This window comes from Anser brachyrhynchus (assembly GCF_964034855.1).
Source record: "Anser brachyrhynchus genome assembly, chromosome: 5".
Lineage (NCBI taxonomy): Eukaryota > Metazoa > Chordata > Aves > Anseriformes > Anatidae > Anser > Anser brachyrhynchus.
In genome coordinates, this window is record NC_137699.1 from 50,893,968 (window position 1) to 50,913,109 (window position 19,142).

At 40.9% G+C, this 19,142-nt stretch overlaps 1 protein-coding gene across 1 annotated transcript in view; it reads right to left on the minus strand.

The window, feature by feature from the left end:
- LOC308196203 (uncharacterized protein) overlaps window positions 1-19,142 on the minus strand; it is an 83,044-nt gene that overhangs the window by 34,370 nt on the left and 29,532 nt on the right. The window contains exon 3 of the mRNA XM_080594909.1: window positions 18,951-19,079. Coding sequence (XP_080451035.1) covers window positions 18,951-19,079 — 129 coding nt within the window. The remainder of the gene's footprint in view (window positions 1-18,950; window positions 19,080-19,142) is intronic.

The window sequence follows — 19,142 nt, forward strand, 5'->3', positions numbered from 1 at the left end:
CAAAAAAAAAAAAAAAAAAAAAAAAGAGAGCGAGAAAGAAAGAAAAAGAGAAAGATTTTTATACTTCTTGTCACTGGTCTGCAAGAAAAAAAATGGCATTAGAATTTCTGCTTCTGTCATACAAAAGTTGCTGTGAGTTTCTCAAACAGGCAGTCTCATCCTGTTGCCAGTAGTTTTAAAACTGCTTGCCTTCTAATGGAAGACTAAACCCTGCACTCCCTACTCTGATAAACCTCCTGTTGCATGCAGTGGAAGGTCTTTCGTTGAATTAAGACTTCAAGACTCAGACTAAGATCTTCTAAGATATCTAAGTGCCAAATGTGCAAGTTTTCAGCAGAGATTTGGTAACTGAATACCTAGGTCTGGGCCATATTGTTACTCAAAAAACTACTTCAGTGTGTTATGGTATCTCAGTATCTTTCAGGGTTGATAAAGACAAATGTCCTCAGGGTTACTCGGTGAATCTTTGGGTTGGAAATGCTTCGGATCAGTCCAGCCTCACTGGAGCTGTAATAGTATGACTGTCACCCTGTCTTGAGCTGGCAGAAGAGGCTCGCTGCATATTCTGCCCCAACAGGGGTCACTTACAGAGTCAGCTGCCAAATCTGTGCCACTGCAACCCACTGGAGAATGTAAATCCATCAAATCATTTACTGAGAGCAGCCTCTGGCCTCAGTTAACCTGATATCCACTTAATCAAAGCTTAAAATGAGCCATCGTCTCAGGGGCTGTTCAGATCCCCCCCACCAATGCCTATGCCTTTAGCACGTTTTACCCTTTCCTGTTCCCCACTGCTCTCCCAGAGACCCATAAAACCCCCCAGCATGGTCCCTGAGGACAGCATTGGGATGGTTGTTGGCCAGGAGCCATGCCACAGACCACATACACGATCCAGCTCTCTAGAACAGCATTAGCCCACCTCGCTGAGCGCTGGGGCAGGGCTGAGCATGGACATCTATGGCATGACCCAGCACAGGGTCACAGGACCACCTGGGGGAAGAGATGGATGTGGCCAGTGCCCCCAGGAACCTGGCAGAGGGACATATCATGGGCCACCTGGGGCTTTTAGTTGTTTGTTATTTCCAGTGATCACCCTTAACATGAGTCTCCCTCAGTGTCCCAACCTCATCATCTGTGAAATGGGGATGAGCATATAAATATGAGAGTCATGGGTAAAAAAATCTAGTTAAAACCACTGCAGCAGTACCCAGTGGGAAAATCTGTAAATTTAGTAATTATTGCATCTTTAGCTATGATTACCATTTACTTCATTTGTGATATCCTTGGAAATTGATGGTAGTCATTCATTAAAATCCCCACTTTCTTGAATTATCTTCTGGCTTAGTGTTAGTCTATAGGCTACATGCCTGTTTGAAGAGTTCAGAACCAAAACTACCCAGAATTTGCTTTTATTTGAAGGTGTGGATGAAACATTCAAAGAAAGCAAGTTGATGCAACTGACAGCAGCTCATGAACCCTCCTGCACCTACAGAAGTTAAATCCAGAGTTTTAATTTGGTTACATTTTTGTTAAATGCATTGTCATACAGGCTGGCTCAGTATTGCTTTTTTCTAACAGTTTTTGTTTGAGCAGAGATAGTCTGAAAATTATCTCTTTGGCAAACAAGCGCTTTTATTCATTTATTTACTTACTTAACATCTTTGTCTGAGTTACCAGTCCAACAAGCTTAGAACAACTTAAAATTACAGTCAATGGAGAAATTGAAAGGTTTCACATGCATACCAGAAAGCAAGCTCATGTTCGGAATGAGATTTGGACACAGTTATCTCACTCTGAACATGACCTCATGAATCTGGCAGCTCTGTTGGCTTCCACCCTTCAGTGGAGTTTGAACTCTTTGGTGGATCAGTGGCTTAATCTCTGACTTGCTCTTTATTGTAGCAGAGGGGAAAACCTCAATAATTTTGCAGGATTTTGCAAGTAAGTGTCAAATCACTTATTCATCAGACTTATGAATAGCCTGCAACTGCTGTTGGTTTTTTTCCAGAGAGGGTCTGTTCTTTATCTAGTGAGCTTCTGATCTTTATATATATATATATATATATATATATATATATACTTTTTTTTTTCTCTCTCTCTCTTTTGATTGTGAATGGAGTGAAGGATTGCATAGTATCCCCATGGATTCTGTAAAAATGGCACTTTCACCCCGGAAGTGTAATTTCAACCAGATTTCAAGAGCGCTGAAATCCACAGGGCCAGCACTTTCAGCTGAATGATGCCCATTTTAAACACAACTCATGTCACTGGCTCTGGAAGGAAGAATTCAGATTTGCACAGGTTTGGACAAGGAAGCAGGCATTCAAAGTTCCTACACACACCGCTCCTCTGGAGATGCCAGGCTTTGATGTTGGTCCAAGCCTTCCAGACTTAGCCAGAAGCAAGCGCGAGACATCCTGAGTGCATTAAGACACGCCTTGCTTTTCTGATGTGAAGTCTGGTAAAGAGAAAATCCTCACGATGCTTGATTTCCTTCCTATTATTCCACTTGATTTGCATGTTAGGGCAGAATAAATTTGAGCTGAGGCTCAAGCTCTGGTGGGGGAAATTCCCTTTGCATGTTACATGGCCCCAGTTCCTTTGTCCTTCTCTCCAAGGTCCCCTTCCTCTTTCATTCTGTCCCTTTCAGCTGTGGCCGCCAAAAACAGTGGCTTGGAAAACTTAACATTTTTCTGGAAGGTGAATACCAGCTTTCTGGTGAATGTCCTAAAATTTTAATTGGCGTTGCCTCTTGGGCACATGCCAGTCAGGAAAGCCATGGTAGCCTTCCCCAGCACTGGTGCTGCGTGGGGGCGGTGGGATCCCTCCTGCTGCCGCACCACGCCAGCCCCCTATGCCCTTGAGGGTCTGCAGGGTGTCACAGATGCACAGCCTGCCACCCACGATCAGCATTTTAACCAAGCCAGAAGGGAGATCTGACAGAAAGATGCTTCCACCACAAATTCAACGTTCAGTGGTGTCTTGGGAAACAACCCGATGCCGAGCTGCAGGCGGTGCTGGGGCGGGCTGGTCTGGATGCAGCCCCTTCTGCTTTTAAAGTATTTTGAGAAAGAAACAAAGGGCTAAATAATGGGAATCCATCTGGGTGTGGGAAGCTCTTAGTTTTATTTCCCATTACAGTGTTCATCTATTAAAGAAGTTTGGCCAAACTCACTGCTTTCTGAGCAACAGCAGTCATATTTAGCGGAAAGATATTGTGAAAACTGGAAAAAAATGAAAAATACATTCTTTCATAACAAAATATGAACTAAAGGGCTTGCCTGAGTTTCAGTGTAATTGACAGAAATTTGTGAAACACATGAAAAACAGAAAAGGAGGGAGTTTGCTTTGATCATCTGCATGGGAGAAAAGAGATCTTCAGAAGTTTGGATTTCTGAGTTATCCTAGACAGTTACAGCAGGTTTTGAAAACCATTAAAGACTCTTTGCACAAAAAGGGTTTGGATTGGCATTTCCTCCAAACAGCAAAAGCTTCCTTTCTCAACCAAATTAAGTTTTAAAGAGTGTCTTTAATTATGAGCTATTGTTGTTATGGAGGCCTGACGCATTTCCCGTTAAAAATTGCAGGAAAGCTTTGATTGATTTCAGTCTGGGCCCAATGGCTGTATCTGCAGAGTGTTTAGGAGGGGATCAGACCTGGGGCTAAGTCCGGGGACTGCCTGGAGGAAGGCGGCAGAGAGAGATCCTCGAGCACAGCTGTGCCCAGGGCTCCGTGATCAGGGAACCTCACCTGCTCAGAGGAAGATTCATTTTGTAGACAACGTGAGTTAAAGATGACTTCCTTCAGCCTTGCTCAGTCTGGTTTTTCCCTTGGAAGCACAGATGTTCACTGAAATAACTTTCACATTAATTTTAGGGTCCAGACTAATAACACCTAACCCACATACTAGTGCTGCTGCAGTGAACTGGAATTATTCATTTGCACAGAGATTAAATCTCTTGAGGAACTGTGGAAAAAAGTTATGCTCTAAATAAATAGTAGAAACATCCAATCTCCCTAAGCACAGCTGGTTTTAGTAATTAATTCACCATAGATGTAGTTAGCTGATTTAAAGAGTCAGATTTATTCTGATTAAAGCATTTACTTCAGTATCAGCAGAAGGAAAATTTACTGCCTCAGGAAAGCATAAATGTCAAACGTGTACTTGGATATACAGAGTACGGTAGATATAAAGAAGACGATGTTTTCACGGGCCGTGTGCTTAAAGGTCAGGCAGGTTAAAGAGGACTTTGTTGGTATTTTAAAGCTGCCATACCTGGAGAAGGAGCAGTGTAGCTGAAGGGAAAACAGAAAGAGGGAATGTGCTCCCGTGTCTGTGGGAAGAACACCAGCCACTGAATGCAGTGCATGCATGTAAACAATAGATGAATTTGGCACAAGACCCACAGAGAAGAATTTTATATAATAATGTTCTAGTGCCAGAACTACTGCTCTTCTTTTGCAATGCACATTGGCAGTTTTGTTTTTAGACAATGACAATAAGCATGGGTGCTCTTTTCTTCATAGAGTTGCAGTCTCTATGACCCATTAGACTTGTGTTAAAATTTGCTATATGTCGCTATGTACAAACCAGCTCTCCTCTGGGGATGATTCCAGCTTCCAGGGCTCTAAGCCAGCAACATTTCACTTGCATAAATGCAGTGGGGACATTGGAAAGGTATCTTTAAAATAAAATAAAATAAAACCTACCTCATCCATCCAGATATCCCTATTGGAATGAAGGGAGCAGTGGTGGTGCCTAGCCAAAGGCATTTAGTGCCATCTGGACCTCTGAGGACACCTAGGACATCTGTACAAGGACAGCGGAGGTGACAGAGGTCCCTTACAAGCAATTCGTGCCCTTATGGAGTGGCAGCTGGAAGTCACCTGACATAAGGATCTGAATGCATCCCTAAGTAACTGTAAGAATGGGAGATTTTAATGCAGAAATTTGTAATGAAGCCCATGATGCTCAAGCTGCACTGGACAGAAACTTGAAGGGGCTGATGACTCCTGGAGTTTTGTGTCCCAAAGATCAGATCCTATGCTTTTTTTGTTCCCAGGAAGGTCAGGTCTCATCCCCAAAAAAGCCTAGGCTTCTTCTGGCTGCTGTCAGTGTTGAGGCTGGTCACTCAGCACCTCTGAAGAGGTGTTGCAGGATGAGGCCATTAGCCTGTATTTACATTGCCTGGTAATGCCATCAAATGTACTACTTGTAGTCATTAGCAATCCATCCCTCCTGCTTTTCCTCTCCCTGAGGAAGTGCTCTACGAAACCTGCCTCATGAATTTCTGTTTTTTCATTATTGTTGTAGTCTCCCCAGTTTATCTTGCTCTTTCATTAAACGGCAAACCACAGATACGGTTTCAATCTAACAGCCTGTTTGCAAGAAACTAACCATTCAGGAACATATCCCCTGCACGTTCTTTAAAAATTCATTTAACATGATTCATTGCTTTATTCTTTGCTTGAAGCATGTTTCACTTACATTAATAATATTTTACCTTTCACTTCTAAATTCAAACACAAAAGCAGTTGCAGCTCTCCAAATGTTTATATTCATAAAATATTACATTATCACTTTCCAAAGGTCGTCTTTTCTTCTTCCCCTTAATTAGGATTCAAGATTTCCAACAATAACTTGTTGCAGCAGATGCATAGCTCTTATATGTTTACTAATTCACATCTCTGCTTTTTCACTTTGCAAAGAGGAAAAAGGAAATGGTTTTAAGTGGGATAAGTACTTTTTTTTTTCTAAACAAAATAAAAAGAGGAAGTTCCAAATATGGAGGAAGCAGAAGTAATTGGTGGTCTGATTCAGAAAGAATTTATGCACAAGCTTAAGTCCGTTACCTTTATACAGGTTTATTGGTCAGTTCTTGGATGAGCATCCATGCATTGTATCTTATGTGCCTGGATATGAATGTCTGAGTTCCTTATTAATGGAGCTCCAGTTGTGAAACAGGTTTTCTCACACTTAAAATGACAATATAATGTCAATATCTTGACCTTTAAGTCATTTGTGTGTGTGTGTGTGTGTGTGTTCTTGCAGGAGTCAATTTCATTTTCCAACTGACTAAAATAAGGAATATGATTTTAATAGGAAAATATATCCTAATTTGTCATATAATACCTGAATGGAAATAATTCATGTTTGAAGTGAAAGAGTTCTGTTAGATCAACCAACCTGTCCAAAAGGACAAAGATAAACACAGTGTGTAGTTTTTCCTCCTGTGCAGCATTTGAGTTTGGTTATGTCCCTGGACCTCAGGGCCTGGCTGGATCACTAGCTCTGTCAGAAGCTGTCTGTGTGACCATGGGTGCACTACACCTCATCTGCATCTCACCGAGCCATTTGCAGGGGCAGTTGTATTTCCTCCTGCTGTTGCTTCACCACAGCACTTTACAGCCCTGTTTAAACCAATCCTGGCCTCAATTTGCCTCCTTAAGCAAGCTGAAAATCGTACCAGTGCTGATGCAAGTCAAAGCCCTGAGTCACCTCTTCATGATTCCTTAGACATGTTTTAATCCCTCCACATAACTCAGTTCCCCTGGATTCCCCATCACTTCAATGCCTTCTCCTTGAAGCCCTTCCAGTTTGTCTAGATACTTTTCGGTAATTGAGTGCACAGCAGTGAATGTAATTTTGTTTCCCTATATATTTTCTAAATCCTAGCTCTTAAAGCATTATGGTTTTATGTGTGTATATATACTCTATTATGTATTATAGTATATCATATTATATATAATGTGAAGATTTTGCCTTCATATCAGTGATACCAATTTTATTGGGAGAGAAATATTAGCAGGATTTGTTTTTGAGTCACCAGCTGTTTTTTCTTTAAGGATATTTCTTTCTTATTGGTGTACCAGTGAGCAACTAAAATGCAAACTAAGTTAAGACTTAACAAAACACTGAGATGATTCATACAAGCATAAAATTATATTGGTATAAATTTTTCTGAAGTCTCTCCAGAATGGTTTGAATTTACTGGACAGATTTCAGAGTGCCATCACAAAAATCCAAAATGGGACTAAACCTTCTCAAGGCTCAGATAAGAGCCACCTCAGAGCAGCCAGTGTCTGTTGTTTCTATCAAAATCCACTTGCTGCTGAGATTGGGCAGAGGACATACAGCAGCAATGGTCATAGAACAGCCTAAATTATCTAATGCCCACTCAAACACTTTCACTCCAGATCTCAGGCAAAGCCCATTGTATTAAGAGACTTTCAATCTATTTCAGTGAGCATTGGCCCTTCTGTACACAAAAAAGCATATATCAGCAGATGTTCATCTAATTATGATATCCAACACACATCAACCCACCGGTGGTTTGCGCTCCAGTAAGGGGGTTGTACTGATGTGGATAACTTAGGTGGAAAGGCTAGGTTAAAAAAAAAACAAACAAACAAACAAACAAACAAACAAAAAAAAAAAAAACAAACAAAAAAACACAAAGTGAGTTATGAACTTTTAGTTCAATTTTGAACTGTACCACAGACTCCTTGGTGATACTTCCTGACTTCTTCCAAGGGGAAGAGCCATAGGACCCAGTCCTTGCCTACTACAACCATCCTGATTATAGTGATGGCAGAAATTGACATCAGTTACTTGGTTTCTGGTATTATTTGTTAGTTTTTTGTACTTGTTAGGACAGAAAACTTTACAGGAACCAGACTGCCTTTTACCAGGTGAGATGACAGTAAGGTCCCCTCTCTTGGAGGCTACCACCACATGAAAGGCAGGGGCTCTGAACCTCCTGCCATGGGCAAAAAGCAGCAGGCTAGGCCCTACAGGGCATTTTGGTTGCTGAGGAGTGGCTGAAAAGGAAATACTGTCCCTGGGCTCTGTTTGGAGACAGGGTCAAGTCAAGAACCAAAACTGGTCTCAGGCCATCTCACTAGATGGATCATGCAGCTGGGGACCTGGAGCTGGTATCACCATGTGTTGGGGGCACCCTGCAGCAAAAATTAATCCAAACCATTCACCCTGAGTAGATCCACAGTTTGGTTGGGTTGTCCAACACAACCAACACAAGAGCAACTTGCTATAAACTTGTTATATGAACCTGGAAAATGACTTTGGAAACTTAATGATGTGTTTTATTTCATTTTCCAATTATCTGGGGGGAAAAAAAAAAATTTGCTATCCTGCATCTTGTGAAACAGCCCAGCTAAAGGCTGGGAGGCAGCAGTTGACACTGATTTTGCACTGGTGGAAATGGCACCAGAGAGTAATAGAAAATCTCCATGTACCTGTAAAATAGACAAAATTCCACTACGGCATTAAACAGCCATGACTGTAGGAGGGGATTCACATCACCTCCCCAGACCAATCAAGTGCTGCATGGAGTAAGTATTGTGATTTAGGCTGAAAATCTTCATCTTTACCAGAGACAACAGATGCTGCTGATAACTTCCAGGAGATGAATCAGTGCTGGGTATGTTTTTTGAATGTAGGCTCTGAAAGATTTAAGTAATTACATTTTTAAAAAACTGCCTCTTTCCTTTGTAAGCTACACAGTTACATACTGTTGCAACCCACTCTGAAACTATTAAGCTAAAGGCAAGAAATAGGAAAACATGAGGGCTTTTGAATAGTGAGAATTTGCACAGGGAATCAAAGAGGTTTCAAGTTCACTTAGTGCAGATGTTTCTATAATTGAGACACACTAGAAAAATGCAGTAATGCACAAATCAGTCTTGCCTACAGTTATCTGAACCATAAAAAAAATGTCCATACTCAGGATATAATTCCCTACTAAATCCTACAGGATAGCTAAAATATAAAATAAAAGGTTCTTTTTTCCTATTAAACTCTCTAGGACTTTTTCAGTAGGGGAGTCCACAGGGACCACAAACAAACCTCAAATCTGCTGACCAATTCACCCCGTAACCCCCTTTCATACACTCACACACAGATATTAAGGACCTGAACTTTAACGAGGCCAGCTAAGTGCAGCTGGTGACCTGAAAGACTTATTCTGGTCCTGATCTCACTCCCGCTTAAACCAGTAAGACTTCCTTTGGAATGGCTTGAGCTCCCTTTACTGCATGTGCCCAGTTAACCACCCAACCCAAGTGCAAATTCCTGCATGCAAGGGTAGGAATTGCACCTACTTATTACAGTGCTGATCCAAAATGCACGGCTGTTTCACAGGCAGAAGGAAAACAAGACATCCCCTTGGTTTTTCCCTTCTCAAAACTGTAACACTTGAAGCATGGATACCGTTCAAAGGAAAGAAAAAGTCTAGAGCAAGCGTGAGGCAACCTGAAAAGAATAATTGAGTCCTCATCTTTCTAAACGTGACATAATTCCCCACTTTTATAGTCCCATATATATAAAGAGAACTGGCATGTTCTTCTCATCAACAGAGTGTTAACTCCCTGCCTACAATCAGCAGAGCCCAGCTGTGTCCTGCTGTAACATCCTTCAGGAAAGATGCCCCTGCTGGAAGCCCAAAGCACCCAGCAGTCCCTCCTACCCACAGGTGGTGCATCTCTTGGTTGCCCAAAAATCCCTCAGGCACACAGCCTCCTGCTGCTATGCTAAATTTTAACAAGGGTCTCCCAACACCAAATCCAGAGATCACTTAAGATTATCAGGTGCTGGTTCACAAATATATCCATTTACCCTGCATTGCTCTTCTAAAAGAGCAACAAACACTACTATTTTTTTTCTCCTTAAGTCCATGATTGCCTTGATAGGTCAAAATAATTACACAAACAAGAAGGAAATTGTGTCTCTCCGTACCTTTATCTCAGCCCAGCGGGAGGTGGATGGATAAGTATGAATAACAAATTATCTTGCAGTGGATTCCACTAATCAGCCCCAGGGCTGGGCTAGTTCAGCATGAAGCAATTCTTAGCTCTTTACATTGCTGGTTTAGAACTTGGGCAGAGGACCCTACCCCCTAATTAAGAACCTGAAACAAATTGAAAACAGCTGTGAATAATTAGACAATTTAAGTGCTGTTAAGAAGGAATAATTTTTGTAGCCATCGTAATAAATCTTATGCTGTCTGAACCCATACATTTTATGTGAACTTTTTTCTGCTGGTAGGTTAGTGCATTACTCATAAAAGAAACAGTATCCCTTTTGTTTTGATTGGGCCTGTTTAATAACAAAAGAGCATATCACTATAAGTGGAAGTGTGATGACAAAGAGAATAGCCTTTACTTTCCTTAATTTTCAATCGTTGCAGTTCAGATCCTATGTCAGATTCCTGGCGTGTGGGTTTGGTGGAAGAAAAAGAAAAAATATCTTGATTTGCACTGTAAATAATACCTGAGTCCAAGCTACTTAACATTTTTCAGATTTCTCTGGAAAAATACGTGTCAGGAAAATACTTAAAAATTTAACAACTGACCCTTTAGCCTTGTGTAACAGATAAGTTCTTGACGTATTAAATAAGACTTCAGGAAATCTATTTTTCTCTGAAAATTTCCACCTTTTTTTAATCTTCCCACTTGTCTGGAACTCAGTTAAAGTGTTTCACAGAAAGTACTTTACAGAAGGAAAGCTTTCATCATGCACTACCACACTATTCAGGGCCTGATTCTGTGAGCCATAACTGGCTTTGTTGGAAATTAGTTCTGCAAGCACCTAAAAATATATTTAATTTGTACATTATATATGACTTTTTTTTGAAGGCAATATATCTGCTCACACACTTAATGGTAACGACATTCTCACTTCCTTGTAGGATACAGCCTTTGCTTGGATGATGGCATTACCTGCAAACAGGATATGGAATGAAGTTGATTGTTTATAAGCATGGTTTGGCTCTACCACTCTCTTTGAAGAAATACTACAGTCCTCTGTCTTTTTGCTGGGATTATGTCACATTATTCAAATCTGGACACAGATTCTGAACACCCAGGTTTTAGAGGATTCACGAGATGATATTTGATTTTGCTTCCATTCCCAGAGAAAACAGACCTCATCATGCCCGCCTTGTGTTGGCAGTATTTGCAGATGAACCTGCAGAAATGCAGCTGCAAGAAAATATCTGAAGAAGCAAAGTACCCAGTTCTGCACTCCAGTGGTCCAGATTTGAGAACCAAAAAAAAAAAAAAAAAAAGAGAGAAAATGAACCTTATCAGTGGATCAGTGGGGTAAGTGTTGCTATCTTTCTTTCTTCTATCTCACAGAGTTGCAAGTTCAGCCCCTGTTGCACACCTTTCTGCTGTAGGCCTTATGACACCTCTTACTTTTCTGCATCTGCCTGCAGATGTGATCTATGCCAGTTACTCCTGTAACTGAAGCTTTCCCCAGTCTTGACAATATTTAGCCAATGCCTTGTGGCCCATTTCAAGTCTGAACTACCCTTTGTAAGACTTATCCCCAAGGCACCTAATGTACATGACCACGTCTAGACACTGCTATGTGGTAGCTCCTCTTCTTTTATTTCCAAGCATTCTGTATAACTCTACTTCTGTCCTCACATTGACATATGGGTTTTGTTCATGTGGAATCAGTGGCCCATCTGGGACCAAGAGGAGATAAGAGGAGATAAGATTTACATTCCAGATGTTGTAGCACCTAGGAGCCTGAAGACTATGTTCACTAATTAAGAGTCTACTTTCTACCAAAATACATTTCAGTTGTAGAAAAGTCAGGATGACACACAAGCAAAAAACTCAGTTCTTTGCTACACTTACTGCACAGAACTGAGGCAAACATTTCCATCATTGAAGTTATTTACAATGCTCAAATTCATTTAGGGATATAAATAAATAAGTAAAAAACAATGATTTGGGTCCCATTTATACTTTAAAGAGCAGTGGCAATATAAATACGCTATCCCTACTTTTTCACCCTTCATTTTTCATTGATGTGCATGAATGAATTTCTTTTCCTGAGAACAAAGATTCAATGTCATCTCCAGAAAAGAAATGTACACCAGTTATACTCTTTCCATACTCTTTCCATAAAATGGGTTAATGGTTCCTTCCCCTGTATTTGGCTGCAAGGCTTAATTGATGAAGGTTTATAAGGCACCTTAGGAGCCTTTACTGCAAGTTGCTACAGACTAGCTAACTACATTATTCCAAAATAAAATAAACAAGTTTTATACAAGTGAAAGAAAAAGAAAGAAAAAAAATCACTGCCCCCTCCTACCCTAGAAGTCAGCTTCTCAGGCCTTCTCCAGCATGCATTACACTGTGCTTCGTGCATGAGGTTTCACAAATAGACATAGCTGGTTGGCCACGAGCTTTTTTTACTCTGGTGTTTATAATTCCAATTGGTGTAAAATTTCCTGATGGTTAACACATCCCGTTACAGACACTTTTGAATGAATGACTCATTCCCAAATAATTGACTAGCTTTGTAATTTGGGAAGTAAAAATCACATTTATGAGTCCCCAGGGGGAGGGCCTATAATGTTGCGCATAAAAAGTAGATAAATCATAAAACCTGATTTTTTTTTTCTTTTGTAAAATCTTCCATTAGCCTTTGTGCGCACATTAAAGCAATGGCCTCTAAATGTGTGCAGCTGCTTTAAATCACTGGTGCACTTTAAAATCAAGTCTTTTTATATCTTGATGTTAAAATTACATGTTGGTTACAGTAATTCTGTCTTGTTTTTTGTGGGACATCCTTGGATCAAATCTGCTTCTGGAGAGACCTCTCCCTTTGCGCTAAGTTTTCTAATCCATGTAAGCAGAACCAAAGAATCATGGAATGGTTTGGGTTGGAAGGAACCTTAAAGACTATCCAGTTCCAACCCCGCTGCCATGGGCAGGGACACCTCCCACCAGACCAGGTTGCCCAGAGCCCCATTCAACCTGGCCTTGAACACCTCCAGGGATGGGGCACCCACAGCTTCTCTAGGCAACCTGTGCCAGTGCCTTGGCAGAAGAAGCCAAGGCATTTTGCAGCCAGGCTGAGTGGTGTTTAATATGTAAACAAGACAGACAAACAAAAAGGACCAGTCACTGCCGGTGCAATTAAGACCCCATCCTCACTTAGCAAATGGGTACATTTTAGATTGAGGTTTCAAATAAATGTGCAATGTGATTCTAATGGGATTTGACAAGGGTATGTGATGGCTTCAAGGCAAATCTATTATTATCTACAAAATATCTAGTTACAAACCTACCCCCCCAAAAAAGGTGGTACTGAAACTGCATAATATTGAAACTCCTGAGCAAAATGGCCTTGTCACTTGCCTTGCCTTAGCAGTCTGAAAGTCCCATATACCTTTTAGGCTAGCAAGGCCTTTTCCCACATTTTCAGAGTACTGTAAATTAGTTTAGTATGCTTGAAAGAACCTGTAATTGTAACTGCTCTTGTTGACACATCAGCTTGATGCCACACAGAGCACGACTGGGACCATATCCCTTGGTTTTGCAGCTACAGTGCATTTCAAGTGCTTGACAGGTCCAGCGCTAAGATGTTCTGAATTAGATTTGAATTACAACCGCTAAATGCCCTTGTCAAAGCTTGTTATCCCTGAAACTAGCCATATACATTTAACTGACTATTCCTATGGAAGGTATACTGCTTAAACAAAGACATACTCCAAAGTTTCATACAGAATTGTCAAAATATAATTGAGTTAAAAAAACAACTAAAGCATAAGAAGAGCAATCTTTACTGCCTTTTCCCCCTTCTACTTCTTTGAAATAAATCCAAGGGACAATTTAGTGGAATCTTAGTATAAAATAAAAAGAGCATATGCAGTTCCCACAGAGACATTGAAATCTATACGAATACCAGATTCAGCTATACAAGTTGATCCTAGTGTCATGAAAGGGCATAGCAAATCTTCAGGATCTTGCCCTGTGAAAAAGTTTTAGTATCACATTGCTCACATTGGAGAGTATCTGTTGCCGCAGGAATACAGTGCACTAAAGCTAATACATACACAAGAATCAGGATCAGGCCTGGAATTTCAGAGGAGTCCAAATTTGTGCTTCGTCAAATAAGGAAAGCATAATATTTATACACACACACACACATACCTCTATGCCCATGCGCGATATATAAGGCATGTATGCAATGTTTACACAGTTTAGCCACACATAACAGAAACTTCTTGCTAACTTGCAGATTTGTTCACTTTCACATACTGGTTGTGCAAGGCCGTAATCATACATTTTTAGGCCAGAAAATAGTAACAAAAGAGAACTGAACAGATTTAGACAGCGTCTATCAAGCTTTGCCATGGAGATCTCAGTAGCTCACTGGGGTGCATTGGGCTAGCATTCGGGGTCTCATTGCTGAACCCTGGGCTGCTGACACTGCTGCAGAGCTGCTGGAGCAGTCTGCTGATGCTGTCTTGGCTCAAAAAGAAAATGCTGGCTGTAAGAACTGCTTTGTGCAAAGAAACTAGCACAAAGCAGAATGATAAGAGAAAAAAGTGAGGATATGCAAACTAGCTAGCTATCTTAAAATTTCTTTGAAGAAACAAGGGACCTTTCCTTAATGAAAACCCACAAAAGCTCCCATGGTGCAGAAGAGGAGAAGCAGGCTACTGTACCTCTTGAAAAAAAGACAAACTTGGGCATACTTGTGTGTATGGTACTGCATCATGGTCTTCCCTTCCCACCTCTACTTCATGCATGAGTGAAACAAAACATCTTGGGCGAAGAAGTTGCTTCGCTACAGATTTCCCAGTCGAATTCAAACATTAACATAACGTTGGAAGTTGTCTAGACTGGAGGGCAGGTATATGCTATGATGAGATCCTGGATTTGTGTTCCTCTGCTGAACTAAAGGGGTGCCCTCCTTCACTGCCCCTCCCTCCTTTATGGTGGGAATGGTGAGCACAGGAGGTTTTAAGGGGCATTAGAGACCTTCCTTAGTAAGGAGCCAAACACGGCAGAAGGATGCCAAATCTACCCATCTGGAAGCTGCCTTAATATCAGCCCTCACTTTCCAAAATAAGGATAATGGTGCTTCCTCTCTTTGCCTTGACTTGTGTGTGTAGATCAGAGTTTCTTTGGGGAAGAGACTTTCCCTCCTTGGGAAGGGCATGCAACACCCAGTGCAGTGGCACGCTGCCTCATCTGGGGCCTCTAAAAGGTACTGTAAGGCAAACAGAGAACAGTCCTACCCTACAGAAGGACAAACGCTAGACAAAGACCAGGGCAGCTGCAGCAGGGCTATGTTCCTATCTCCAGTGGTGTGACAGTATAAACATATTGGGAGTGTGCAAGTAAGATTTCTCCCATCTGAAGCTGCCCTAGGCATTACCTCAAAAGATGAATTCTCAAACAACAACAACAACAACAACAAAAAACATTTCTAACTCCATTCCAAGAGCAAAATGTGGCCTGAACTGGTCAAAACCTGCTGACAGCCTTAAACAGCATGAGAAACCTGTTTCATGATGGCAGTTGGTTATTTTAAAACTGAGCTGAAAGATTAATGGTGAGATTTTCAAAAAATGTAGGCTCCCAATGACAGGAACCGACAATTTGCTCATGCAATTTCCCATCGCTGTGTGTGCAATAGGGAGAAACGGGTAGGCAAAGTGACACACGGCTATTCTGTGCCTTTACTTTTTCTGGAAACCTTAGCCCTAAAATGTCAATAAGCAAATAAGCAGAACATTTAAATGAAAGGCAGAAATACTGAGGCTGAGAGATACATTGATAGTCTTTGTTAATTTTTTTATTCAATTAAGAGACACATGATGATTATTTTTAGCAGTGTCCCCCTGATACAATTCAGATGTAAATCACATTTCTGTAGTCAGCTGCTGCTGTTTAAGCAGAAATATTTTGACACAATAATTATAGGGTTGAAACTATGCTTTACATTAGTGTATAAAACACTCATTAAATTAAAATTCTTCCATGAAATCATGAAAATAAACAGTCTGTCTGAACTAGCATCAACAAATTCACAGGATGCTTCTGCGTTTTCTCAGGGCTGGCCTTCAAGTGACTGTATTACAAGGCCCTTATTTAACTGTGAAGTGTTAAAGGTTCACATTCTTTTGAAGGTCCCATTCTGCTTATTTTTAAAATTATTGCTTTAATTGTTTTTACAACTTGTAAGATTTTAAAGCTATTAAGCCTCAAAGTTGTGGGAAAAATTAAAATGGTGATTATTATAACTTGCATAAGTCTGTGAGATGGCGGTGGCACTGCATTCTTTTTTCCAAGGGTGGGTTAAATAAAAGAGGTCCATGGCACCATATGTGGCATGTCACATTGCTCTATTATGGCTGAGAAGCAGGATACACAATGTATACACAGTGCCTTTGGGGACAGAAAAGAAACCAAAAGCTCGGGGTAGTAATGGTGTTCGGGGATCGCTCTTGTGCTCTCCCTTGCTCCCTGCCATGTTCCTGCCTTTCCGCCCCGCTCCCATCCATCACAGCCCTGACAGTCCCGCAGACGACAAGGCGGACTGTCTGTGCCCCAGCGCTGGCAGAAGTTTTCAGCAGGAGAACAAGGGCATCCCAGTGAGGTCCATTCATTTTGCAGTACAGGGAGAGAGAGCACAGATCCTAGCACTGCCCTGCTAATACAGGGACTCGTTTCTTGGGTCTCTTCTCATTTACTGCATTCCCCAGGGATAAGAAGTCACTTCTGGCCAATCTTTCAGGTGTCCCACACTGAGGTCTCCACCACCAGCAGCCCCAGTGAGGTGTTGAGTCCTCATTGTCCATAGAAGAAGCAGTCTTCTCTGGCCCTACATTTTCATCAGAGGGACACAGCAATGGGCAGTGGTTCCTCCACCACCCACCCTTGGCCTGAACAAAGCCTGTGGGGTGGGACCACAGCCAAGACCCCCAAGCCTCACCCTCTGCTCTCCAGGCACGCAAGCAAACCTGTGTATGTTGGCACACTAATCCCTATAAGCCCTAATTGGGGTTTGTTTGTTTTCTCTTCATCTGTACAGTATCACTGATCTTTACAGCATACCGAGAGAGCTGTGGCTGTGCTGGGCTCGGGAGTGAACAGCACAGGATCTTCAAGATGCAGATGATGTAATCACAGTGGTCTGAAACATTTTTGCTACATCTATATTCCATTGAAATCCACAATTATGGTTGACTTTTCTTAGACTGAAGACATTCCAAAGATGGACTGCAATGGTAATTGCACTGTTTTATCTTAAGATACGAATCTGAGACTGATCCCTCTGGTCTTATGAAATTACAGTCAACATGTTATTTTCTCCATTTGTGCATGAAACGTATATACAACAGTGGTTGCAGCAATGTATATTTAGTCTTAACTTGTCAGAACCATCAGCTAAAAAATATTCAAACCTTCCAACCATTTTATTAACCAGGATTATGCACAAGAAAGTCTGTTTCAGAGTGTAAGTCCTAGTACACATTGTAATTTAATAGTAAAGATTTTTTTTAATGCTACAGTTGTCTTCCTTCAGCAGCCACATAGACGGTTTTTTGTCAAGCATTACTGGTATTATGGTTATCCCTCCTCTCCCACAGGATGAGATTTTCCACACTGGATAGCAATAACCTTCTTTTCAGAGCCTAGATACTATAGTCCAGTGAATTCAATTAAAGTTTTCCTTGAGATCAAAATCAATAAGAATATTTTATCATTGAAAAACTTTTTTCTTTTTTTTTTTTTAATTAATTCACATTAATATGCAAACTTGTGGGGAACATAGAATCATAGAATATCCCGAGTTGGAAGGCACCCATAAGGATCATCAAGTCCAACTCCTGGCACCGCACAGGTCTGTCCAAAAGTTTAGACCATGTGACTAAGTGCACAGTCCAATCGCTTCTTAAATTCGGACAGGGCTGGTGCAGTGACTACTTCACTGGGGAGCCTGTTCCAGTGTGCAACCACCCTCTCGGGGAAGAACCTCTTCCTGATGTCCAGCCTAAACTTCCCTTGCCCCAGCTTAACACCTTTCCCTTGGGTCCTATCACTGGTGATAATGGAGAATAGGTCACCTGCCTCTCCACTCCCCCTCGCGAAGAAGTTGTAGACTTCAGAAGAGAACAGACTTCAGAACACTGAGTGTGGTTTTGACAAATCCCACTAATAACTGAGTAGAAGTTACCCTTTTATTTTTGTTCCAGATCATTCCACAAAATATTTTTAGTTCTCAAATTAGATAATTGGCAGATGAATTTTTTTCACTTAATACGGTTAATCAGATGAATTATCGTAATTCTTGATGAACAGTTTTTCAGATTCTACTCAGAATCTCATGAGAATTCATTCAGATTTTTAAGCACTTTACACAAAAAGTTTGGTTGTTGAAATAGCAACAAAAGGCCAGGAAAGAGAAGCATTTTTTGGTTAATATAGGCTTCTTCAGGAGAAGAAAAATTAAAAGCACAATAAATGTCTTTTCTCTAGGAAAAATGTTGTGTTTTTTTTTTTGTTGATTTTTTTTTTCCATCACAGAAGTGCTTCCAATGAGCAACTACAAATATCCAGTATTAAATTTATTGAACACATTACAGATTATCCTCTGCTTGGATTAACACAAGATAAGTGTTACTGCACACTCTTACATCGTTATAATTTATGTTCCATGCATAGTCTCTAGTATGTGCTTGGCAGTCATTTTTCCTGAAAACATCACTGTTAGCAAAGTTGCTCTCTTCAGCATTCACAGAAGACAAACACAGCTGAAGTGAACTCAGGACTTAGCTTAAAAAAATATTTTGCTAGAAAATATTTGCTGGGCCCATCACTTATTAAAGAGTTTATACATTTAAAATGTAATTTAGTGACAAGTAAGTGGTGACGCATTAGCATAAGAGTGAATGTGAGCTCTGAGGACAGAGTGACTTAAAATGGTGGCAACATAAACAGTCATTATTAAACACTTTCAGTGACCAATGCCCAAGTAAACAAGATGGCTCTACAGTACAATTGTTTATACAAATCAGTGCTTTTTGGTGAATTTTAGCCACTTCAGATAGCAACCTTACATTTCAGAGCTGTATGACCTCCCATCTTTGGCAGAGGATTTAACTGCCTGGTCCTACCTCTTCCAGCAGAACTTCTGGAATAGTTCTGAAGTAAATGAAGGCCACAGATAAGACTCCATACTCTTCATTTTCCACCAGCTATTCTGCCTCCCAGTTTCCTCCTCTGTGTCTGAAGAAGCTCTGGAACTACTTAGAAAACAAAGAGCTACTCAGGGTTAAAGGAGACCAGTCATTGACAACCAGAAATAA